General features: G+C 40.2%; 3 protein-coding genes across 5 annotated transcripts; 1 reads left to right on the top strand and 2 right to left on the bottom strand.

Annotated features, from left to right (window-relative positions):
- The first annotated feature begins 2,698 nt into the window (after window positions 1-2,698).
- On the top strand, window positions 2,699-8,944 carry LOC115826364 (apoptosis facilitator Bcl-2-like protein 14). The gene is made up of 6 exons (XM_030790175.1): window positions 2,699-3,081; window positions 4,553-4,763; window positions 5,927-6,022; window positions 6,273-6,331; window positions 6,591-6,863; window positions 7,099-8,944. Exons 2-6 carry the CDS (start codon window positions 4,592-4,594, stop codon window positions 7,132-7,134), a joined length of 636 nt encoding a protein of 211 aa, XP_030646035.1. The 5' UTR covers window positions 2,699-3,081; window positions 4,553-4,591; the 3' UTR covers window positions 7,135-8,944.
- tph2 (tryptophan hydroxylase 2 (tryptophan 5-monooxygenase)) lies at window positions 8,334-13,248 on the bottom strand. Of its 3 annotated transcripts, none has more exons than XM_030790173.1 (11): window positions 13,132-13,248; window positions 12,603-12,746; window positions 12,106-12,289; window positions 11,599-11,738; window positions 11,405-11,472; window positions 10,978-11,174; window positions 10,450-10,585; window positions 9,834-9,960; window positions 9,228-9,323; window positions 8,646-8,779; window positions 8,334-8,508 (listed from the first exon to the last, which is right to left on the bottom strand). In XM_030790173.1, the coding sequence occupies exons 1-11, from the start codon at window positions 13,231-13,233 to the stop codon at window positions 8,334-8,336; spliced, it is 1,503 nt and encodes a 500-aa protein (XP_030646033.1). In that variant the 5' UTR covers window positions 13,234-13,248. The 3 variants fall into 3 exon arrangements, with proteins under 3 accessions (XP_030646033.1, XP_030646032.1, XP_030646034.1); XM_030790172.1 differs by having other exon boundaries at window positions 12,603-12,757; window positions 13,122-13,248; XM_030790174.1 differs by having other exon boundaries at window positions 11,599-11,687; window positions 12,094-12,289; window positions 12,603-12,738; window positions 13,115-13,233.
- Window positions 13,249-15,141: 1,893 nt separating this feature from the next.
- tbc1d15 (TBC1 domain family, member 15) lies at window positions 15,142-26,573 on the bottom strand. The gene is made up of 17 exons (XM_030790646.1): window positions 26,506-26,573; window positions 25,387-25,485; window positions 24,801-24,875; window positions 24,218-24,359; window positions 23,422-23,626; window positions 21,940-22,042; window positions 21,541-21,738; window positions 20,765-20,893; window positions 18,838-18,941; window positions 18,535-18,629; window positions 17,863-17,979; window positions 17,472-17,572; window positions 16,899-16,998; window positions 16,619-16,716; window positions 16,326-16,442; window positions 16,143-16,229; window positions 15,142-15,745 (listed from the first exon to the last, which is right to left on the bottom strand). The coding sequence occupies exons 1-17, from the start codon at window positions 26,527-26,529 to the stop codon at window positions 15,542-15,544; spliced, it is 1,998 nt and encodes a 665-aa protein (XP_030646506.1). The 5' UTR covers window positions 26,530-26,573; the 3' UTR covers window positions 15,142-15,541.
- Between the last annotated feature and the right edge of the window lie 145 nt (window positions 26,574-26,718).

The raw sequence follows: 26,718 nt of genomic DNA on the forward strand, positions 1-26,718 counted from the left end.
GAATCCACGGCCGACTGTCTGTAATTCTACTGCTAGGATCAAGTTTTGTCTTTGGATATTCACTGAACGACACTATTTTACGATAGATTAGAGTCTTGATTTACGGATACCAATGATGGTCATCATCAGTGTTAAATAAGAACAAAGTAAGTTTTAAACAATTTAACAATTTGTTTCCAGAGTGAACTGTGCTTTTTATTTGTGCGTTGTACTGCATTAATTGACTGGATGAATAAAACGAAAAGAACATTTATGGCTACCTTTAATGTGTTTTAGGTTAGGCTATTTTTAACCCCCAAAAAAACTTATTTTAGATTAAATTACACAACTTTAGATTGAGGAACTAAATATCGGTATTTGCTGTAAATATGAGCTGAAGGTCTCCCCGCAGCACTAATGACACAATAATACAGCTAAGAGAACAGGGCTCGATTTTAGAATTCATGGGACGATATGTTCTGATGTCCATTTACTGAATTTATTCATAAATCATGAGCTATAGCTCATATTCTGGTTCGCTAATTTATGAGCACCGAGGCGTAAATTATGAGATGTTCGAATAGTCTACGCTCATTTTAGCCGCAAACTTAAAAACTGGGATACCACACCAAGTCGACTGCAAACCAACATGGAATTGTCGTGTGTTTATAAGGACAGATATCTGTTAAGATTCACCTACAAAACCATGGCCGATTCTCTCAGCAACACTTCAGGTATGTTGCTGTGATGGAGAATCTTACTTGCGAGCTAAATCGGAGCTAATTGTTACAATTACATGAAACGTAATGTATATTGATGGCAATAGTTCTACTCCCGGTAAATGAAACTTGGGTTCAGCTCTTATCTAGAAATGATCTAGTTTTGCTCGCTCCGGCATAGCTGCTATTTGCTATTTGTGTGTCCGTCGCTGGTGTTGGTCTGCGAGATTAGCTATAGGGGGGGGACTCAGGTCAAATATATTACTCAGTAACTAGACCCTTGAGCAATTCTTCATTCCTCAAACAACAAAGAAAACAATACTTATTTTAGCGAATAAACAATCCACGAACTGTGAAGGGATGGTAAATTAACATTAGGCACATTCGACACGCTACATGCTTTAAAATCTCGTTCTCCGTCTCCTTATTGTAAATGAATAACTGAACAATTGGTAGCCTTGACAGCTCGAGTTAGACCAAACAGACGTTCGGAGAGTCCCTTTTAAGAGTAACACAGTTAATGCATTTTCTTTAACAGGTCCGGAGAAAATCACTGGCACACAGAGAGTTGACATGTACGTGACAAATCGCTTAAAAGTCCCTCTGACCTCCGACAATTTAAAATCACTGGCACTCAGTCTCCCTGGCCTTCATGCCCAACTGAACCACTCTCTCTCCAACACAGATTTGTTCTACTATGGCCGTTTAACAGTGTACAGCCTTCCAGCAGCCTCTAATGACTCAAACACTTTGACAAACAAAACCCATGCAGGTTCGTGTTCCAAAGAAAACTGTGAAGACTTCACAGGATCAGCACAAACACCATATATGGAAGTGTTGCCCCATCCACCAAACCTGTGTGAGAAATCTACCCATGGCTCTAAAATGGGAGAAATGCTGTCTCAGAACAGTGACTCAGAGTCTGAATATTTTACCTGCCAATCTCGGCAGAGCTCTCCCTCCACGGGGAGCGAGAACTGGTCTACAGCATCGGGAGGCTCTCTCATTCATTGGTCACAGCCACACCATCCGTGTTGGACATCTCCACCCTATTACAGCCACTGTGGTGAGTTGGTGTCAGTAGAGTTCAAAGGTCGGAGGTATATTCGCATCTTGTCTACAGGCCAAAGCACCAACAGAGATGCAGAGGCTACCTGGACCATTACTGACTTCACTGACACTGGTCTGCTGGTGTTTTCACTGCAGCTGGACTTCATCTGGTCCAACATCTCTGTATCACTTTGAATGGAGGACATGGAGAGTTCATATAGTTGATTACTGTGGACTGACACTAAACCAGTATCTTACTATGTCTGTCCTATGTCTGTCCAGTTAAACCAAGAGCCGCAAGGTATACCTCTTGTTTTTGTGTGTCAGTTCCTCAAACAACAATACAGTGTTTCATAAATCACTGAGACTGGGTTTACTTTATTGAATGCTGAAAGGGAGATTTTACAATACATTAAAACACACATAATAATATCTCTGAACACTAAAAAGTACATCATGCTACTCTGCAGTGTGCAAATCAGAAAGTGAAAGTGCAGTATATCCGCAGACTTCAGCTGAGAATTAAAACAAGTGTGGCAGCAATGACTGAAGCTTTTCGTTTTTCTTTCAGGATCAATAAAAATACCACCAAGGATACTTTGTATAAGTTGTCTACTCAAAAATGAGCAGTTACACACTTCTGTAGTATTGAACCTTAAACATTCATTCAGTCCTTCGCTTGTTTAATTTTTTGTTATGCTATTTGTGAAGTTTTCTAAGTTAGTTGAAACTGTAAAACGGCAAAATCACATTCTAATATATGTATATTGGAATTCATTTAATTTTCAACATAAATAGAGGTGGAGCTCATGAGCCTGACTATCGGTGAAGACTAGCACTTCCAAAAAAAAAAAAACGTGACGATGACCAGTTGGACTCTCAACTGAATATGAAAACACACGGATTCCAGTTGAATCTCTGAGGGCACAGTTCGTTGGAAACTTTTTAACAATTGTGACTTCGTTTTTTTCGAGATGATGGTTTACGATAAAGTTTTTGCTGTTACTGTAACAATGATTTTACGTAACATTCGCGCTACGAAGAGGAGGAGTTAGTTTTTCCTTTCTCTTTTAAAAGGACCAACAAATGCCGTATCGGTCGTGAACTCTCTGAATAGAGAACGAAACTGCTTACGCTGACAGTGCAATTTTTAAGGTGTCGCGTTCACTGTCAAGATTAAGAAAGACACGTCGACCCTAAAATATCGTGAAACTGGTGCTGGCGCACTGACTAATTGATATACTGGATAATATATCTACAGGAATTTTTAACGTACTGCGGAATTTTTCGTTGTCTACAAGGAAATCTGTAGAAGTTGCCGTTGTCCACAAGGGTAAGTAATGCGTCGTAGCTTGCTGTATTTTTGGACAATAGCATGTACTAGTGTGTGGCAAATATTGTTACATTTTGTGTATTTTCAAGGTAACATGCTCAACATCATGTAAATTTCATACAGAAATGAAACGTGACCTGTAACCGGTACCTACACGTTGAGCAGTGGGTTACTGTTAGCAAGTGGCCTGTGAATGATGATTTTGCATAAATACTGTGTAGACGCAGAAGTACAAAGTTAAGTCCTGTAAAAAGCACCGATGTCTCATGGTGCACAAATGTCCCAAAATGTTGATAAATACTTAACTGACAAATGCTTTTTACAATATAAGGATACATAGAGATTGATCGGGATAACATTGTGTCCCGCGCAAATTTGAAGTACCCTATCTGAGGAGCGAAAGAGCACTGTAAAGAACTATGCCATGAATGTGGTGTGTCTGTTTGTAAACCAAATGTAATTCTGGCGTGTTGTGTAGATAGTTAGCTCTAAACCATGAGTGTCAAATAACTTGACGTCGGCGTCTGAAACTGAAAAAGTTCCATTCTGTCACGTAGTTTGCAAGAAGTTGAAAGGTGTACGCCTCTTCAGAACGACGCAAATAAATTGGCCACTTGCGTAGGCCACGGCGTAACTCACCGACTCTAGGCCTGTCAGACCCGTAATTAACTATCCCGCGGTTTAGCTCAAGCTTCCAGTTTGTCAGTATATGTTACGGTCATGATGCCAGAAATCATAGTTTTAGTGTTATCCATGACCTCTTTTGTCCTCCCACGTTCTTGTCCTCAGCATTTCAGCCAGAACTGCCTTGCGTGAATATTGCCTAATAGTAGCGAATCATGTAACTTGAGTTCAGAAATGTTAAGCAGAGCAATTCTAATTTATTTGTTATCTCTCGTAGCTCAAGTGGCGGAACCCACCGTATGTCATCCATTAGTTGTTTTGGCAATCTGTTGTAAACGATCTGACCTGATTTATCTGTTCAGTTGTTGAATACGACAGGGACAGGTTGGGAAAAGGCCTGTGACATTCTTGCCTATCAAAGTAACAGAATACCAGTTCAAATAATCGTCCGAAATACATGTGTATGTATCGGCTATTTTAGTGTATTGCACAACACGAAAGTACATCTTGACATCTGGAGATACTTGATAAAAATGTTGGTTTTACTGACGTACGTTTGGAGCATTCTGGTTTTTTAGAGGGCTACTTACAGTCATGTTGGAGAGGAAATGCTCAACTGAAGTTTAACACTAAGAGCTGGGATATGTTTTACAGATGACAGAGATGCACAAACCGAAATAAGTTTTGACAGAGATGGTGGTGAATAAAGAAAAAAAAAGTTTTTGTTGAGGTATCCCTTTGATATGAACATGTTCCAAGATACAATTCTTCGTAGGCTACAGTGAGAAGTACAAGTGATAACACATTTTAAATACTTTGCCAACCACATCTGACTCTTTAATTTCAGCACCGCAGAAGGCTTGTCGGCTGTATTTGTTCAGGAATAATGGAACCAAATCCAGAGCAAATGTCTGGCACCGATGAATATCGTCTGCTTCGAGCTTATTGCAACAAAAGAAAAAAGTCAAGATCAGGCCCGAGTTCAAAGTCAACAGCCCAGCACATGAGTGTTGCGTGTTTTGCAAGTATCAAGAGAAGCGAAATTCCTCTTCCTACAGGTATACTAGCTGTATGGTTCCCAATGACTGACTGTTTACAAAATTAATATTCCTAATTAATACTTTCAGAATGTGGGAAACAAGCCTTTCTCATCAGCCTCCGTTTCAGTAAATGTCAGACTGTCAGTAAATATTCAAACAGACTTGGTTTGAAATCCAGAAATATTCCATATTTATTCGGCATTTGAATAACTACAGAGAAAGTAACTGTTGTTACACTTACTTAAAGGTGTAAAATAAACATAACAGACAACTTGTACGTGGGTCACATCCAATATGTGTGAAAGATGAAGTAGACAGGTTACTATGACCTGAAAATACTATAGAAAGTTTGTCAGATATCTTTCATCGCTACGACCCCAGTTTTATGTTGCAAAAATACAATTTTGTGACCCAAGGAAGAATCGTTCAGAACAAAAAAGTTGTAAAATAGCTGTTCTCTTGACTTTGTATTGTCTATTTTATAATAAATTTAACCTGTTTTAGTTCCTGAAGCTCAACTGGTTTAAACAGGTTTCACTGATGCATGGTTTAGGCATTTGGTTTCCTCAAACATCTCAAGCTCTGACATGTTGTTTTTTTAACATCCCATGGCTTGGTAGGATGTTGGATATAAGGAATCTGCTTTTGGAGTTGGACATGTTTTGACTATGGCAAGATAATGGAGGCTCTCAAAAACATGTTTTTTTTTTCATTGAGGTTGTACCTGATATTTATTTTATTTTATGATAGTTCTTTGTGTCGCTTTTCAGACACAGTAACTGGCAGGTCATTTAGCTAGAAACTCCATATGATGCTAACTTGATTCCTCTATAGAGAGTCTAGGACTGACTCTGTGTTAAAATCACATTTGCAGTGATAACGCTCACATTACAACTGTGAGGGTAAAAATATAACACTGTATTTCTGTAGTCATTTGTTTAAATTATAATTGTCATAGAGCTACAGCTTAATCCAATTGATAGATGGTACATGAGAGCAAATGACCTGACAGTTTAATTCATGTGAAGAGGAAGGAACTATTTAAGTCATTTGTAAACAGTGACACATTTCAACTAGCCTGTTCTTTCCTGAAATGTATCACTGATGCAGTTCTACTCGAGCTGGGTGAGTATTGTCTGTAATAATTTGTCGTAATGTTTATGTTTTCTGTTTGAAACTAGATGGTATTGACATTGTGGCTGATAAACTGACACAGATTGCTGACCACGTTCCACTGGTTAGGGAATACATTGAGGAGGATTCATCGGATTGCGACGGTAGGCCTCTTGTGTTGAAGATTTCCTTTGGACTAAAGACATATATTTGATTACTCATCAAAAGCTACAGAAATGTCTCTGCAGCACATTTTTAGAGCGCCAAGTTTCACTTAATCCCTCTGTAAATATTCATCACCAAACCGGAGATTCAGTGAGCCATCAAATCAAAATTAGCACTATATTTACAATTATTTTGTCTGAGTATCGATGGCTGTCTGATATTATGTGCTATGACTCTGTCTTAATGCAGATATTATCTTCAAGCTTGTTGACATACTGAAAGAGTCTGGAGACCGACTGAATGAAGAGGTAACTGTCCCCCTGGGGTTTTTTTTTTCGGGGAGGAGGGCTTTTTCCATCATTAGATGTTGGATTGGTCACAGTGCTGCTATTCGTCAATTACAAAATCATCCTTTGAAGTCATTTACCCAGTAATACAACGTGCACTCTGTAGAACCACGCCTCAGCTACTGTTCAAAGATTTCCTCCCAACGATCAGATCCTTTTTTCTGTCTTCCTCACTACCCTCCATCTCCTCTGCTCTACCCTCTACTCCATCCTAATTTAGATCGAGAAGGACCGCATTCTCGTGAAGACGCTGCAGCAGTCTTTCACGTACAGCTTTTTTAAGAAATTGACTACAGCGTTTATTGAGAGCGTGACAGTAGTCAGGGGCCCGGGAAAGGAAAGCAGTGAGAAGGAGACCGAGATCGCCATGACCTGCGAGGTCACCAGCAGGCTCACGGCCTTGGACCTCCAGCCCATGAACCGGGCCATGGGATTTGGAGCGGCGTATCTGAAGGAACACTACTCAGTATGGGCCAAGAATCAGGGCGGCTGGGTAAGCAATGATTCAGACTCCATTTCTACACGCTTTGGGGAAGACCTTAGTTTCATTCACAGAACAAACATGAGAATGCTTGTTAGATTTGGATGTGTAAAGATAGCTATGTTCTGAGTTGAACAACACAGGATACAACAACGAACTAGTTTTCTAAATTTCTCTTTTGTGTGTGTGTGTGAGACGGCTGAAATGTACTTTTAGTCATAATCTGTTTTTCCCTCCTTTGCTGTAGGAAAATGTACTCGCTAGTGAAGATGAAGTGGAATGAGAAAAATCATCTCATCTGAAAGTTTAAAGCATCTCTGGCATTTATGTCATCTTTTCCTCCAGATCACCTCAAAATCTGTTTGACTGCCTCTGGAGCGGGATCACTAAAAAAAAAAAAAGCCATCTGTTCTGTGGAATGGTTTTTGTTTTTTTTTTTTTAATTTTGTTTTTCAAAAATTCTTCCACTGCCGGTGGCTTTAAGCATAGGATGGTTGAAAGGACCAGCCAGATTTGAACTTTGAACTGTGCTATTTCTCTCTTTCTCTCTCTCTTTTTAATGCATTGCATATTTTTACATTTTGTGAAATAATGCATTCCTTGTAATCACATTATTGTGATCTGATCAGTAAAATCTAAATAATGGTAGTTTTGTGTTGGAGAAAAGAAGGCAAGTATGGCCTTGGAAAAAAAAAAAGGAACTTTACTAGCCATAAGTAGGCCACGTATGTCTGCACCTGGTCACCCAGGGGAAAACAATGACACAAAAAGAATCCAATCAGTTGTAGCACATTCAGTTTTTAATATACTGCTTAGCATTATGTATGAAATATACCTCCATCATATCTCATGAATCACCCTACACACAGTTAAATCATGTTTTACGGTTTGCAGCAGAATTGACCAATTTGTTGACTGTATCAAACATACAACCTTTGTTTTGTCGTGTGTTCTGTATAGTGTCATCCACATGTAGCCTCTTAAGCTAGCTGCTAACGGCATCATTGTAAGTGAATGACATACATGCAATCACCTTTTAACACTGGTGGGAAGCAAAGAAGGTTAAAGGTCAAGGGAGACACAGAGCCATGATCACAAAGAGGCAGAAGACAAATGTTATGACAAACGGTGCCTAGAACTTTGAAATCTCCTCTCATTGTATGCCATGGTCTTATCATCATTGCAATATCTTTTTTCCCATTGTCAGTCCTTTATGTAATATGTGACATCTCCATGGCAAAACAGCTCATGACAGCTAGGGATTAATGAAATTCCTATGGATCTGACACTCACTCGGATCAAAAGACTGAATAATTATTCCGGGTTTCAGAAGGAAGAATGGATCAGTTTCCATGACATAGCCAATAGTCAGTTATGTAGTCATAGCTTTCATCTTAGGATGTATCAGCACTGCACAGTTACAAAGCCTTGCGTTCAGGATTGATTTGCCATGGTTATTCATTTAAATGACACTGTGGGGTTCTAGATTCCGAGATATCTATTCATTTTGCCCAGAGCATCACAGACTGTTGTGAGGTCACTCCGCAAGTCTTGCACCACGTTTTCAATGCTCCTGGTGTCCTTAAGTAGGTCAATGCTCTGGGTATAGGGATTGTAGTAGACAGAGAAAGGTCTCTTTATGGTTTTGGCAAACTCCCTATGGAAAGACGTCATACCGTTAACAAAGTACTTGTGTTTTATTTAGTAATGTTATTAAGAGCATTACAACAGAACTGTATCCATGTGTCTTGCACATACATTGTTGTAAATCTTGAATGATTTGACTTGCATTACCTCATCTTTTCCTTGGCTTCCTCAAAACTCTCCGAGACAAAATACACCTCTTGGAAAGTAGTGATGAGGCACTCCTGGAAGCAGGTTGTCTTGGGGTCGAACGTTTTCACTGCGGCTTTGTCTGACAGTGCATGCTGTGGAAGATAAAGGAACTCATTCAGAATTTACACGTCCAATCACATGGAGTTAGAGTCAGACAGTTGTAACTTAAGCTATTTGTTAAAAGCCATACATTCCTGTTTACATCTGTGGCATTGTCTGATGAGGAAGACCGCTGTTGAGTGATATGAAGCCAAGCTTTGTGACATGTATGTGACTCAGCTGTGATAACACAAAACTTCAATAATTAAATTATTCGGAATGCTTCAAACACGTAGACGGTACTTTCTGGTGAAACCAGCGCATGGAGTCCAAAGTATACAAATGCACTGCATGTCACGACTTGTAGGATGACCTAGATTCACACGTTGATATAATTCGGTTTTGAGAAGACCGTCGATGAGTCATTATGTGCATGACACTGCCCCTACACATGCTACTGAGGTGAAGTGTGAGTGATGAGTCACTGGAGGGTTCCCACACCTTCAGCTCGCCAATGGATGACAGCAGTCCTGCCCCATAGGCCCTCAGCTGACCCTCCTGCTTACACAGCCCAAACTCAATGGTGAAGAAGTAACACTAGGACAGAAGATGATGATAATGATTATAATAATAATTATTAGTGGGGGGAGGAGGAGGAGGACTAGTTGAAGGAGTTGTAGTATTATGCATAAAGTAGTTAATAACAATACAGTTACACATTACCTGAAGTCTGAAATCATACCCCTGTATAAAGCAACGATTATTAATTGAAAATTAAGCCCCCAAGTGTGTTTCTATCTAGATAGACTAGTCCTAATATTTCAACTTCTGAAGCACAGATTCAATACCTAATAAGTACCTACATTTTCAATGCAATTGCTCATGCATAAAAAAAAAACAGTTATCACACATTTATTATGTAATCTTATGCTAAGAGAGTGACAAGTGTCCCCATGGTAGACTGTATAAATGGCTTCCGGTTTCCCAGCGAATCTTTTTGTATCTCTGTAGCCGAGACGTGACGTTGGTGTTTGTCGAGCACGCAGGTCCTGCTTTGACATTCTGGGTTTCACACTCTAACAATGTGTGAATCATTCTGACACTTACTGTAGCCAGCTTCTGTACGTCCTCATCTGAGGCCCCCAGCGAAGCAAGGCCAATTTCCTGTGAAAACTGAGCAAACTTGGGGTCTGCAAGGAGGGGTACGTGACCCAGCAACTCGTGGCACGTGTCTCTGTAACCAAATGTTGGTGCATTTGCAGAAAACAGTCAACATATATATATATATATATATATATCATAAATTAGCAATGTTGTTTTCTTCACAGACTCTGTTGGCTCATGCAATATGATGTTTGTACCACTGCAACTGCATTTCTTTCAAACAATGTGAACAAAACATACAGAATGTTTGAAATAAGTACCATGTCTTAAAATCAATATGATAGTATGTTAAGACTCAGTGGACAGCTGACTAAAATGGCTCAGCTGTAATTAAACTCCACGCGAAGACAGGTCTATACAGACATTTGGCCAGTGTTTCACAGTATGTTCAAAATGCATTCGGTTTCACTAGATGCAGTCAGCAACACTAAAATGGATTCAGCTTAAGGGCTTGCCAGGAGATGTAAGGTTTGTATGGTTTAGAGTGTTAATGCAAATGCACATCACATGCACTGGTCCCAGGCTCACACTGTGGAGAGGCTTGACACGTCTTACTCACGGCTCTGGCGTGTAAAGCGGATCGGTGCTGTGTCGGACATACTGAGTGCAGTTGAAAACGCGATAGGCCAAACCAGCTAGGAAGTCCCGCGGTGACAGATAACCCGCCACAGGTCTTACTGTGAAACCTGATCTCTCTGCACAAGTCACAAGCAAAAAAAATTCCCTTTAATAAGCAGCACATCTCTAATCATGAGAACCTCAAACAGGGTTCTTCAATGTGTCTTAATAAAATATTAACAAAACAATATTGCATATTTCATTGAAAGCACTGTGATACTATGATTGTTATTGCTGCTACTACATGTACTAAAAATAGTAATGATAATAATAACAACAATAACAATAATAATAATAATGATAATTACTGTAACAATAATAAAACAACAACAACAACGATAACCAGAAAATAACAACAACAACACTGACATAACATGAACAGAAAAGAAACCACACCAGTGTTGCGTCACAAAACCCTCTGAAAGTCCGACATGGTTTTCTCAGTGGGTATTGTGTGTTTCCTGTTTACCTCTGAGGAAGAGAGATACATCCTCCAGTTGGGGAATATTATCTTCCCTGTACCCACAATACTTGGTTAGAAGTGGAAGGTTTTTCAGGTACTCGCGACAGGCGTGTGTGGGGTAGAGTTTGGTCAGTTCCCGGAAAACTACTCCCCAAGTCTTCACCTCCTCCTCTGTGTACTCAATGCGGGGAATAGGCTGTCCACTGTTAACCAACAAATGTACCAACAGTCATGTGTTTCCAGTCAATGCCATGTTGAAAAAAAATGGAAGTCTAAAACGAGGTAAAAAGTGCTGTGGATAGTTTTAGAGGTCACAATTTTTCGCTGCCCTTAACAAAATTTAAGTATAAATTCCTTTACCCTGTTAAAGTTCTAATAGATATTAAAACGGAAGAACCCTTTTAAACAGATGAAAAGAAGGGACTCCACTAACAATTTGTAATTCATTGCGACTTCCACAAAGTACTTCCTCCTTTGTCGATACACACTGTCTTTGAAGCCCTGAAAAAGAGGAGATAAATTCTCTGTAAAAAGAGAATGATCACCGAACTGTTCACAGGAACACCACAACCTGAGCAGAGGCACAGTTAATGCAGCTCAGCACGAAAGGTTGACACACAGACTCACTGGATGGTCTGCGTCCAGTTCTGACCCATACATTAGAACTCGATGTGAGCACTGGTCCAGTTCGGAGATCTTCTGGGGAAACCAGGGCACTCCATCCCCATCAGGCAAACTCCCCAAAACACACACACAGTCCTCATGGTCTTCTAATCAGAGAAGGAAAAAAGACTTATTTTAATGTGTGATGAAGCACCTCTACAGGCTCTGTTATCTAAAGCATAACTTTCAGTTAATATTGTTTGAAAACTTAAGATTAGATCATATCTAACAAACTGTAATGATTAATAATAACAATAATAATAATAATAATAATAATCACAACAAAACAACAACAGCAATACCACTAGTACTACTGCTACTGCTACTACTAACAACAACAACAACAACGATAATAATAATAATAATAATAATAATAATAATAATAATAATAGAAAACCCTGTCTGTAATATATAGTACATTTGTGATATGTTCATATGAATCACATGAGGTTAGTCCACAGTCAGGCTCACCTACACTGGCAGACCACACATGCTGAGGGATGTTGTGTGATACTATGTTGACGTGGTCTTTAAGGTGCTGCACCAACTCACTAAACTCCTTTTTGGTGCATTTACATTCGGCGTATATTTCGACCTCACCGGGGACTCGCTTAGATGGGCGGGACTCAATATGGGCAAGGTTCACATGCTTCTCCTACAACCATGCAATACACACACACACACATATATATATATATATTTATTTATTTTTTTTTTTCCTAATACAGCTATGCAAATAAAAAATACATAGGCAGGGGAGAAAAGCAGTATTTTGCAGCAATTTAAAATATTGCAACAGTTCATACTTCATATGTGTGAATTTCCAAAAGAATCCGGGTAGACATAGCAATCAGGTTTTGAAACTGATAAGCACTACAGCAAGGCAATTCTTATGGTTGTGCTGAAAAGTATGTGTCCATGAACCTATCTTTTATCAAATATTAATAAAAACTGGAATGGCCACTGACCTGAAATAGTCGCAATGCCTTCACTAAGGCGCCCACCTCATTCCTCACTGAAAATATCAACGCCAACTTTCCCAAATCAGGAGGCAGGGTCTTTCCTTCTTTGTCCGGCTTCTCATCTATCCGACCAAAGGAAATCCTACGGGGCTTCACGGAGGGTGGTACAGTGAGTGAAATATTTCAGCCCTACAGAGAAACCATCTGAATTTCAAAATAACCTGTGTGTCATTATGAACTGCTATGCATTTACAACAGAAGAATAAGTTCAGATGTATGAACAAAAAAGGTAAAAAAAAAACAAAAAACAAAAGAAACACTATACAATATTCCCACATAGAAAACTGTATCTGGGCTCTTAAAAGATCACTTTACCATTTTGTCATGTACCTTAACTGCAAGTAAAAAAATGTGGATGTGGAAATTTCGTCTCAGTTTAAACCGTTATTGGCCCTATTCCTCATTTAAAGCAACAGAGATGAGACAGTTCCAGTGAGATGGTTCAGTTATGAATGGACGCAGTGATCCTGCTCACCATTTGGCTTACGACCTTCTGTTGATCAAACATAGCCGAATCCAGGGACAGTCCGCGCCGGGCCCAGTACTTACTGGAGAACATCATCATGGCAGGCTGCATCCTGGGCACCCCCTCCTGCCCTTTCCTCCTGGCTGGCAGTTCGGATGCAGCGGGTGTCCCTTCTGGAAGCTTCTTCTGAGCTTCAGATTCCGTGAGGATTTCTTTCATCTCCTTCCTCTTCACTGGAACCTCAGAGGCCGTGGGAGCAGCCTCTGCACCCTTCTTCTTCTTCAGAACTTCGGATGGCATTGCCACCGCTTCCGGACCCTTCTTTTTGGGCTGTACCTCAGATGCCATGAGGAGAGCTCCGGTTGACTTACGCTGCGTTACGCTGCATCACCTCACCTGCTGGAGGCAGGTCGTCATTTATATACACTGCCACCACCGATGCTCATAAATAATCTTCGCTCTCTCACAAGAAGACGTTTGCTCCACGGTCGTTTATGATGGGCTGACTCCTCCTTTATTAGAAAAAACTGACACACTCAAACAGCCAAACAGCCACTCCTGGTAGTCTGCAGATAACCTTTGTGTTAATCCACTTCTGCCTCTGCAGAGATCCAGCTCTCTGTCAGTAGCAACAGATGACAAAGATATTTCAGCACATTCAAATCCATTTCCCAAAGCTTTGTCCAAAGCTACACTTTATCCACTTTATAAAGTTAAATCATTTAAATGAAAAGAAAAAGGTTCACGCAATCTTAAAGCTGAATGTGTAAATCATTTCGACTCGATAGGGGCACAGATTTGAAAGCCAGACATAATTAAGTGCAAAAAAAAAAAAAAAAGCATTGAGCAAATCTGTTCGTAATCAGACAAATTGTGTGTGAAACAAACACTTCATGCAGGCACTTGTCATGGTCAAGAAGTAGAGGTATGTCAGTTCCTACCACTACACTATTATTTTAATTTAGAGGAGACAAAGTGAAAATGCAACAATTTCTCATAAGAGAAAGCACTTCCCCCGTTGAGCCAGGCTGACGCAAATTGTTTACGGGTCTTTCTGAATGAGACGACTGTCACAGAGCATAATGCGTGCCTTTCTTTTATGAAAAACAGGTGGAGAAAAGATAAAATTACAGCTCTGAGCAGAAAGCTATCAGTGGTCTCTGAGACAATTTCCTGTGGAACAGGAAATGAAAGCAGTGGGATGCGGATGGGGAGGGCCGACCCACGGCGTCTTTGTGAAGAGCATACGTTTAGGTTATGAGCAGATGAAAGATACTTTTTGTCAACGTTCAGGATTTTCACCATCCCTTCATCACCTAAGCAAACACCTTGAAATGTCAGAGCGCGGAAGAATGCTCCCCAGCCATCAATGGTTTTCTGCTTAACGTCTGACACATGAAAGAAGCGAAATTCAAATGTCATTCAGATTAGTTCGTAGTACGCTTTTTTTTTTAAGTGGAATGCAACATTTGCATTTTAAGTGGAGATGAATGGATTACCATTCAGTGGATGATCACACTATTTAACGCATTTCTTTCTGAGCCTCTTGACTAAGAAATAATGAGATACCCTACGTGCAAATGATTTCCATTTATGTCATAAACGAAAAGGAAGGCACTACAGGCTTTCCAACTGTCAAATAAATGGACAGAGCGGATAACCGGTACATTGCAAAACCTGGTTTCTTCTGTCCTTCTAGTACAGGTCTGAGGGTTTGATATGTGTACACGGATTTCAACTGTCCCAACATTCTGAGGGATGGGCATTCGATGAACATTACGCGTTGACACCATATGGTCTTATGTTTGCAGGACAGAATCTGCACCAAGACAAATTCACACGTTTGGAGGAGAGAAATTCTCATGTTTTCTAGAGAGAGCAGGGGTACACACAGGCCTGCAAAAAAAAAGAATCCCATTCCACATCACCTTGGGCTTCCCCTGGTCCTGAGATATCAGACGTCCAGGTAATTCATAATTTATGCCATCGGTGTTTTCAATTACTGACCGCACGACAACATGTGAAGCACGAGTTTTAATTTGAACAGTTAGTGTTTGATTCAGAAAAAAAAAAGATTAATTGGGGGGGAGAGAAAGAAAACAAAATATGCACTCAATATTCAGAAATGGATATTTCAGTCCAACATTACGAAAACTCTCTACAGAATGAGAGGGAATGATTATTTAAAATGAAAGACAATATGATACAATAAAATTTACAAAAATAACACATTTGGGAGACCTTTAAATCCCAGTTTACATTCATACATTTTTTTTTAATGTGGGATACTTTACAGAGTGACATTTCTTATCAAATATCTACATATATTTTTATTTCTGTTCATCATCCTGGGATGGAGGGGCTTAGAATAAAAAAAAAAAAAAGAAAAAAAAAAGACATATTCAAGTTGCTTTGAGCACTATGAAATGAAGGCTACTTTACAGCCGTTGTGAGAGAGTTCTCTTAAGTGTCCGTGACCATTGGAAATGAGCTGGTCTTGTCGTAATGTGGCTCTTGGTGAGGTCTGAGGTGATTCAAGTATTCCGTATTCACTTGTCTCTAGTGTGGACGTTTCCGGGACCGCGCTGAAGCCGAGGATCTCTCTCACCGAGTGGGGCAAATCCTGAAAACAGGAAGAGGTTCATGTCAACACTGCATCTGCAGAATCATTACTCAAACAAAGTCTTATCACAGATTAAGGGTTAGTAAGATTCAGAGTTTCATTCCAGATTATTACGTACACTGGAGTGCTTTTATGGCTCCAGAGAGTTATGGTATGTACTACATAAATGGTCTCAGTTCTTAACATGTTTTAATCCATGTCATATTTTCTGTAGTGGTATTTTGATTGTCATATAAAGCTTAGCACTGTATCATCATGACCAAACTATTCTTCAAAGTTTGTGTTTCAGCATAATACCATGTAATAATGCCTTAATACAATTCTACCGTAATACCCGAATACTATCATATCATTCTTTAGAAATGTATGTTTGTAGGCCCCTATGTGAACAACATACCTTACAATTCTTTATCTGCATACAGATAGACTCTGATTTGTGGAGAATTTCTTCGATGTCCAGTTTCATGGAAAGTTCATTTATATGCTGTCAACAGATATGGCAAAAAAAAAAAAACATGAGATATCCTCTTCATCAGAGATTAACTGGCAAAACCTAAAAATGAAACAGTAATAAACAAACCTTGAGAATTTCATTAAACCCGTAATTCCGTTCCATGATTTTCTGTTTCTCTGAGTCCAGAATGGCACAGCACACCAGGAGGTGAAAGTTTTGGCAAGGCAACCCGGTCCACATAACCTGAGGGAAAAAGAAAAAAACCTAAAATTTTATTTGCTTTTAAAAATAAAAAGGTATGCTTCACGCAAAGTATAGAATAAGTCTCAGACAACAAAACAATCATCATGATGTTAAAAACAAATGATTTCACACAATGAGGTCCTTTCACGTCAGGCGGCCGGAGGGGTGACACAAACCTCCCACAGGCGAAGAACATCCTGGAAATGGACTTCTCTCTTAAAGCGGATCAGTAACCACCGAAAGCAGAAATACAGGTACCCAGAATCCTGAGCCTCTGTAACAATAAAAACGCCATGTCAGCAGGGCAAGCCTCTGCAACAGTCTTCTGTCTAAGGCAATTACATGGAATTTTCTGTTAGAGAATACCAAAGGGGAAAAAAAAAAAAAAAAAGTGCTTTGAATGGAATTTCCTTTCACGTGAGATGGATGATGGTGTTTTGGCACAGGGTGAATTACCGAGGTAATTCCAGAAGGCGAGGTCCAGGAGTCGTAGTAACGTGCTTAGCTGGATGAGCTGTGTCTTCATACCTTGCATCTGCTCTTCAAAGTTCTCATGCTTAAAAAGAGCAATAACAATTAAATTAAAAAAAAAAATAATAATAAAAAAAAAAAAAAAGCAACCTCAAATTAAAGCAATTTACACTCAGGATGAACTGTGCACGCTGGACGTTTCGGATCTTTAAAGTCTACGCACTTCTTAATTCCTCCACAATATCCTTAATTCCAGAGTACGTCTGATTTCACAAAAGAGCACTAAATGATGAGAAATCATTTATTTACTTTAAGATTGTTCTCATCTGTCAACTACCCTTGATCCTTAGGTGGGCAGATTTGAATAAGGACAAATAAAATATCATAAAAGAAGTGAGACGTTTATTAATTTGCACCGTGACAAAAACCCATTAAGTATACCTTCCCTGTTTAACTAGTGATGTTATTTTTTTAGTTCGGTGGTGTGCTGTGTTCCACTGAAACGTGAAAGGAGTCTTTTGAGCATCAAATAAACAGTGTTAGGCATAAGAGCACTACCATCTGCTCCATGAAGGACACAAAGCACCAGAAGGCATCCACCTCGTTCTCCATCACATAGAGAATAGGAGAGAGGAGGTCACTCATACCCTGCACATAACCTGCAAAAGAAAGAGAGAGAAAGAAAAAGAGAGAGAAAGAAAAAGAGAGAGAAAGAAAGTGATTTATATATTCACTGTATGAAAAAGGGATGCCGTGTTCTGTAATTAATCACTCAAACCACTCGATTGAAAACAGTAATTAAAGGTTTCAGTTTCAGGGATAAGAATAAGCGAGGTCAGACACTGTGACATGTGACGTGTGACATGTGACATGTGACATGTGACGTTTAGGTCACGTTACTGACAGGCAGGAGCAGTGCAGTGATCAGCAGACAGGTTTAGTCACTCACCCAGATCAAAGTCATACATGCAGTACGTCATGAGGATGTCATGCAGCAGTATCAGGCCCGGGTTGTCAAGGCCCTCATAAAACTTGTTGTTCCGGTCTGTCCTGTTGACGTCTTTTTCTGGGAAAATTCGACACAAATATTTTTAATACCATTATCTCCAGACTGATGTATGCTACTGTTGAACACAGGCTTTAGGATGTGAAAGCAGTAACAAAGAATAATGTATAAAAAGGCAGATGCAGCAGTACAGTTCATCAAGTTTCCAGTTCTTATCTTTTCTCCTTCAGGTATTTAGATGTAACTGATTTAATGTTATTCTAGAACCCAACAGAAGGTAAACAGTCCCAATGTGTTCTCTATATATACACACACAAACATATACAGTATATATATATGTACACACACACACACACACACACACACAGTATATATGTGTCTACATGTTCATATATACGTGCTGATTGTGTTCAGAGGAAATTCATATGTGTTTTCATTACTGATCATTCACAGTGGGAACATATCTTTCCATAACATAATGCTTCCACATCACGTGTGTGTATTTGTGTGTGTGTGTGTGTGTGTGTGTGTGTGTGTGCGTGTGTGTGTGTGTGTGCGCGCGCACGTGTTCAAAAAGGCTTAGTGTGGCAGAATACAGCAGACAGAGGATTTTACCAATGAGGCTCTTGTAGTCCCGTAGCCTTGAGTTCCTTCTCTCCTGCTCTTCGCTGACTGACTTCCACTGAAGCTTCATTCTAAAATACTCATCTCTATTGAAAAGTAAAAATGAAAGGACTACATAAATATATCTTTTGATACAATACACATTTCCCTCGCATTCTTTCAAATATTAAATGTCTCGCACGCGCTTGATTTAACCATTTGTGTCACATTCTGTAATTATGTGAGAAAGACAAGTCATTTCTTCATAGGGATGTTACTGTGCAGTTGAAGGCCGAATGAGCGAGGCCTGCTTACGTTTTCCTTTTCTGTAAGTTTTTCCTTTCATCGTGGGTGCTGTCCCACGGAAAATATCCCAGCAGAAACTTCCAAGCCTCTTTCCTCACTGCATGGCATAATCCCTGAGGGTGCAACGAATCCCAGAAACGTCAATCACATCTGTGATTAAAATGGCTTTCATACCAAATAAACATGACCACTAAAGTGAAGTCATGTCAGTTAACAGCACACTGACCTATCAAATAATCTGTAGGGTTAATGTGAGGGAAACAGAATTCATATGTGCAAATTCAATTCACACTGTCCACAATGCGTTGATACATGGTTGCTATGGTAATGCCAGCATAACAGTCATTGGTATAGTATTGGAGCCAGAGGGGCCAATACTACACCCAAAAGAATGTAACTGATGATGCGTTGGGGGATTTCGAAAACATAATGGTGCTTTCAGTCTTTAAAGAAAGTCCCTGCTCCAGGGAGGTCTCCATAGCAACTGAGTGATTGGAAAACATAAATCAGACATCAACAGCCCGCTTGTTTTAATTAGAGGGCTGAGATTATGATCATGTTTGTGACAGAGGCACAAGAGAGAAAGAGAAAGAGAAAGAAAAAAAAAGAAAAAAGAAATGAGTCTTTGCTGCCTGGCTACCAGGCTCTGGGTCAACTGGCAAATGAAATTCATTAATTCCAATTCAGTGAAATAAAAAAAATCGGGTGACTTATTGAGGGATTAGGCCTGGAATTGAATTGGATGTATTGGAAGAAAAGGATCAGTTCCAGTTTGTGGGGAGTCAACACATACAGTTGAACACAGTTTGTTCTGTTCGAATGTTTCCATCTAAACAGTGACGCATACCATCTATATAGATTTGAATATGGTTTCCAGGAAGCAACCTTAAAAAAAAAAACAACACAAACTATTTCTGCCTAACAACAGTATTTCCACCCTGTTAAATTAAAGGATCTTTAAACTTAACTTACGACAAAAATACAACATTTAAAATATAAAGAGAAACGTGTCCCTTCCATGAGTTTCGCCTGAATAACAAATCATCCGACTGTTTGAGATGTCTTGCGTTTGTTCAACACGTATAACTTACTACTATCACCTAAAGTCACGGTCAGGACGGCTCTACACTGTGGAGTCGGAGTCAGAAACAAAACTGGGTTGCTGGAGTCGGAAGTTGGAGGTACCATAAATTGAGGAGTGGGAGTCAAAGGTTTTGTGTACTGACTCCACTACACTGCTTTATAATAAAGTGGTGCTGTGGAGCAGGAGTCAGAGTTGGAGTCATGGAGTCAGTCTCGGGTTAGTGGAGTCAGAATCGGAGTCGGTGGTACCATAAATTGAGGAGTCGGAGTCGACGACTAAGGTATTGTATGCCGACCCCACGGCCCTGGTTGTGTGTGTGTTATAGATCTGACTGGCTCTACTGAACCCTCTTCTGTCTATACATGAGTTTGAGTGACCCTGTCTATGCATGAGTTTGAGTGATCCTGTCTATGCATGACTTTGAGTGATCCTGTCTGTGAATGAGTTTGAGTGATCCTGTCTGTGAATGAGTTTGAGTGATCCTGTCTGTGAATGAGTTTGAGTGATCCTGTCTATGCATGAGTTTGAGTGATCCTGTCTGTGAATGAGTTTGAGTGATCCTGTCTGTGTATGAGTTTGAATGATCCTGTCTGTGAATGAGTTTGAGTGATCCTGTCTATGCATGAGTTTGAGTGATCCTGTCTGTGGCTGGAGGGTGAGACAGACTCTGTCCCAGCACATTAGCAAACGGCCATTTGGGGCGACAAGGCCTGGCCAGGATGAATTTACTTATTCTGAGCGACTAGTGTGCTAAGCTATTTCAAATGGCGCCCCCTGTTGTCAAATGTTCCACAACATCTGCCCACTCTAAAATTGAGAAATACACACACATATATATATATGTTCATTTACCCCTTTAAATATGATATGCTTCAAATGGGTAACGTTGGATATTCTTCCCTCAGAGTCTTGGTGCTTTGTCCAGTCTTCCACAGTTACCGGTTCCCTCCTCTGGACCTCTGGCCTTGCTCCCAGGTCCACCTACAACACATAAAATAACAATCACACTATTTTCCTATCACAGTCAAAAGTTCACGTAAACTGTTCCTGAGAAATAATAAAAGAAAATGCCAAGTCAGGTCAACACCAAGAGCCTGAGTCAGAGTACAGTCTATATTAACGGTGTTTGTGTCTTCTGACCATGGATAAAGGACTACTAGCTGTTCTCCTCAGGTGTTTAGGTCCTTGAATATTTACACTAGATTAAGTGCAAGGGCAAGGGGTTCGGGACATGGATTAAGTATTAAGCAGAGAGATCTGAGGATGTGTGCCAAGCACTGCCCTAGGCTTGATTTTAATACTGTTACAGGTCAGACAATGGTTAAATAAGCAGTGAGCCTTCACTAGCTGTACAGTGGTATGAAAGTGAACCATGACAAGGGGACATGGAGAAGAAGAGAAAAACAAGCTGGTTCTGTCAAAGGAAAAAGACTGTCCGTACCCTCAGTTATGTCATAAATACTGACAAACCCCCCTACCCCGGCACACTGTTGATTACGGACGTTCGATTGATACAGATAATAATGCAAGTGTTCCTGGCGCTTGTGCATATGCTTAAGTAAACACTACTTATCAGGAGAGTCCAGTAAGACAGCGTGTGTGTTTAGCACTTGGGAGTTTGTACTTACCCTGGTGATGACCTCAAAGCCAGGTTCCTCCTGCTGATTGATCTCCAGCCCTGGTATTAGTTCTCCCAGCAGATCTGACATCTCCTCCGCCGGCCTCTCCTGGCACTCCAGCTCAGAGCCGCGGAACGCGTCGAAGATGTAGTTTGTGACTTTGGAGAACCCCCCCAATGTTGTCGTGTAGGGATCTTTTTTGAATTTCTGTTGAAGGAAATTTCTGTTGATTTCTATGAACATCACATAGATGCTGGTATAACTGTAATACACATTTTCCCCCATCAGATACGATGTTGGACATCAAGTCTAGATGACATACTTGGCCTTGCAGAATGCAGAAACACAAACCCTTCCAAGTCTATAGTACTTCAACCAGACAGTCCACTTAAAACTAAAGCCACAAACCTGTACAAGGCCATAGTTGGTGTCATCTAGAAGATTCTCAAAAGACTGTGAAAGGGCTTTGTTGTAATAACTAACAATCAGGGTGTGTTCATCATCAGGGCATCTAGAAATAAAACAAATAAAACAGAAAATGACATTAAATAAAACAGAATGTACATTTACAGTTGTGGGTTTGTGTTTGTTTGTGTGTGTGTGTCTGTATGTATACTTGTACTTGAGTTTCTTCTGGTTCAAAACAAACTGGGGAAATATCAAATTAGAATACACAGACGCAAATAGATCATGCCTAAAATGACGGTTGTTTCAGCGTTCGTCACCATTAAACAGGCTAGTTTCCTTCACATTTCCTTTATCTCGCTGTCCTACGTGACAGACGAAAAAAAGGCCGTTTTGTGGTGTGGTGTGACATCATCAGTGAGACACAGCCCTGCCCATACGCATTCCTCAGCGTTTCATTATGGAGCTGCTCTGATAAGGACTTTAATAACAGTTATCTCTTCTCCAGCGCGGCCAACTGGAACATGCTCACAGGATTTCATCTGCTCTGATATTAAACACATGGAGAGGGAGAGAGAGAGAGAGAGAAAAAAAAAAAAGACGACTCATCTGGTCTCTTTCGTGACGTTTTAACTTTAAATACGCTGCTGCTCACTCAAACGACGAGACAGGGGCCTTCTCTACTCTGACCTGAAATGGGTTGTTTTTAATCGACCTTTGAAGCACCGCTAAGCCTGTCTCACAAATCACGCACATTAACATACAAATTACACTCCAGCTTCATTCCAAACGAGCGATTTGCTTTTCGAATCTGCGGCTCCATGTAAAGATGAATGAAGAGGCCATAAAAGTAGTCTCACTGCCTGTGCAGAGTTTCAATGAACAGGCCCAAAGAATGACTTGAACATCCTTGAGAGGACATGGAAGTTATAGTTATCTGAAGATTAAACTTATTTGACAGCTACATAGTTTTTATATTACAGAGATAATAATAGCCATAGAGTGCATGCTCATGTCTAATGCTTGAGGGCCAAAGTCCCTCATCCTTGTTTGCTTTTACCTCATAAATAAAGTTTGAATTTAACCTGAGAACCTAGTGAATTCTCCTCAGCCAATCAGTGACACACAGAGGTTAGCGCACATAGAAACCACCATGTTTTCTGTGTTCAGAAGCCCGAGTTGTGCATCCCTTACATGGAAAATGTGACGCATCACAAACTCCTATTTCTTCCCAACACAAACTCCAGGCATGACTAAGGACTAATTCATATCCCTGCTCTGATGCACACTCTGCTGGACAAAAGACACATAACAGTCCGGCCAAATTTCACAGCTGTTTGCTACTCCACGGCAGAACATTCAGATTATCAGCGGTTCACAAACAAACACCTTGAGTAAAAACAAAACAGATTTTTCCTGGCTGTAGTTTTCTTAACCGAGGATAAGATCTGGTTTGAGCCAGTTCTGGATGTATAGGGCACTTACTCGCTGAGCTGTGCACATTTCCTGAGGTTATCCAGGAACGCTTCACTGCCCCCCTGATGGAAATGAACAGCTGGTAACGTGTTGCCATCTCTCAGGTGGAAAGTCAGATAAGACCAGCCCTCACACTTCACACTGATAGATTTGAGATCGCACACGTAGAAGGAGAAGGCCCACTTGCTGCGCTCATTCGTGTGGTTCAATCCACCTGAAAAACAATGAGACACAGAACCCCCATCAAACCACGCCACACTCCAGCCATGTCATACCCAAGCGTACTAAGGCCTCGTTGCTGTGGATCAGACTTTGGCAGCAGCCAGTTCCGGTTGAGATAGGAGACAAGTTGCAAAAGTTGTTTAATCTGACTTTTATGAGCGATCATTGCCTGAATGACTCCAGAGTGCAGTGTTTATGGTTTGTGGCTTTCAAAAGGGCCAAGCAGGTACTCACATGAACAAATGTTTTCCTTGACACCGACTCTGGAATACCTGTCTAATCTTAAACAGGGCTGTGGATTCTATAGCTCCATTTATGCTTTCAAACCCAGTGACTGTGCCAGATAACATGTCCAAACCATAACCCTTAAAAAACACTGCAATTTTACTCTGTAGTAGAAGAGGTTGTACGGTAAATCAGGGAACAGATGAAGTTAGAATTTTCCTCTGTTTGTTTGTTTGTTTGTTTAACATCAAACAAACAACCTATTGGACGCACAATAAGACGAAGGTGAATGGGTAGTGCTGAAATTCACTCAGAGATTTGGTTTGCATATCTTGTGAGAGTCTGACAGTTAACCTACCTTCTCCATTAGTGTACGGTTTCCTTCTGAAAGACACAGCATTGACCATGTCCCACTCAGTGTCACAGCTGAGTTGCTGATCCATGGGTCTGTGACCTTTCTCTCCTGAGCACTGTGTCCACTCCACCACCGAGCTAGAGTCCTTCAGACAGGAGAATTACAACAGTATTACTGACATTATTATTTTAAAAGCCATTATCTTAAGAACATACATAAACAAACTCAACATAAGTAATTAAACGCATGCTCAATAATTAAATACACAAGGCATCAACCACAGCACAATGCACTATCATTGTACAACCGGCTTACGAATTAAAAAAGAAAAAAAAAGAAGAAAGAATTAAAAACAAAACAAAAAAATCTCAACAAAGCACAGTTCAACTCGTTAGAACATAATGCACTGTTTTTTCAAATCTTAACATTTCCTTAAGAACAATGGAGAAACAAAAGTATAGTTGTTTCTGTAAAACTGTGAGCGCAGTATCACTTGGAAGCATTAAGAAAGACGTATCAAAACAATCTATTTATTCAGGTAAACATAACAACTTCTGCATGAAAAACAAAGCGAAAAAATAAGAACCTTTCCAGCACACAGCATGTTGGATGGATCGACTGTATCTTCCAGAGGTTTATACTCCACAACTGTTTCACCATCCTTGGAATAAAGAAAAAAAAAACAGTATGACATCATGAGTTATGATTTTTTTTTTTTTTTTTTAATCTGGGGGCAAGAAAAAAAAAAAAACAAGGCTGTGGCATGAAAAAGCTTTTAGACTGAATTAAATATCGACATTGTCACAGTCATATAAAAGGAAGCGTTCTATCCAGACCTAATACGGGGACCAACTTAGACTGAGACACTGCGTAATTCACATACTTATTATTACATATGTGTATAAGTAGTTGAGTTGAGAGCTCAAGTCCTGCTGGATCACTCCATCTGCTAACTCTCATCCATGAGGTTTAGTGTGATGGTCAATGCACACACCACAACAAACATTCTTTTATGAGCCATCACTAAAGGCAAAACAGAAAAGGATTCAAATCAACTGTTAAGTGACACTACTGGCACTAATCAATGTGCAGTCAGTTAAGCATAGCTTGAAAGAAGACAAAAGGCATGTCTCTCTCTCTGTCTCTCTCTTCTGTATTTAGAGAGCCTGTACCTTCTCTAGGATTCGGAGAAAGCCTGACAGTAGTAAATCCTGGTCATCAGATTCCTCCGTGTTTGAATGGATGAAAACTCCTTCGTGTTCGAATATTACCTGTGGAGGAGGGGCACGCACTGACATAAGTAAAAAAAAAAAAGAGATTATCTTTTTTTTTTAACTATTTATCAATTGCTTCACTTCATGCAAGCTAATGCCAAGTAAACCTTTTTATGTATGTATATGTAGCTGAGGCCACTTTACAAAGCTGTCACTTCGTAACTCAATGGCAAAATGAAAAAAGACAAGCGGGCATTAGAGACCAAGCCATCACTAGTGGCTCTCCGTGATTATGGTAATTCCCTGTAACAGTTATGCGCCGCGTCCTATGGCCACGTAACCACTCAGCTGTCAAAGGATTCTGCCAACAAGACGCTCCAGTAGCGCTGCAGTAGATCTGGCACCGGGAGATCAGAGGATTGTCGTAAAAGCGGCATAATTTGCTGTCCACGTTCATAATTTAGACTGGAGTAAACTCATGTAGCTACTGTGACACAGATTAAATAATGCAGAAGAACAGCTGCCTGTCTATATAAAAAAAATAAGTAATTCACATGCTGACCTATGTTTGGTAACACATGGCAAACACGGCTGTATACTTCAGGTAGCTGGCTACACAGCTAGCTATACCAGGGGACATATTTCAGCCAAGTTCAACTTGGCAAGCAAGTAAATTAATTAAATCACCAGAGAGCCATCTGAGCCTCATCCGTTTACGTAGTGCTAGTGCGTATTGTCAATACAACAGGCATGCGTCTGTCATTTTAAGACACACTAAAACTAACTCGCTAAAATAAATAACATCGGGATTCCCTGAAAGGCATTTCAAGAAGCAGAATAACTGCAAAAGATGGCTAACTTAGCTATTAGCAGCTTAATGACTAGTGTGTTGGCTGCTAGCTAACTAGCTAACGTTACATAGCTCTCAAAGTATGCAAGGTTTTACTGAAGGCAAAATATAAAAAATCCCTAACTGCCCTATTCTCGGTAAACGATATCAGTTACTGCTATACGTAGAGTTAAGCTAATTTACGAATTGGAAGATACACTAACTGGGAAAATGTGCCTTATCAGTACCTTGGGAGGAGTAGTGGCCGCCATGTCGACTGTTAGTAAAGCGACGTCGCGCTTACAGCTCACGTGCCTGTCAGCTCTCCACAACAACATTGACAAGTCATCTTCCGCGTGGCTTTAGGTTTGAGCAGGCGCAATAACCCAAGCACCCCCGATACAGACGGAAGATATCGTCAACACTGATTCACTGATCTCCACATAAATGCCCAATATGTG

This window comes from Chanos chanos, chromosome 13, assembly GCF_902362185.1.
Source record: "Chanos chanos chromosome 13, fChaCha1.1, whole genome shotgun sequence".
Taxonomy (NCBI): Eukaryota; Metazoa; Chordata; class Actinopteri; order Gonorynchiformes; family Chanidae; genus Chanos; species Chanos chanos.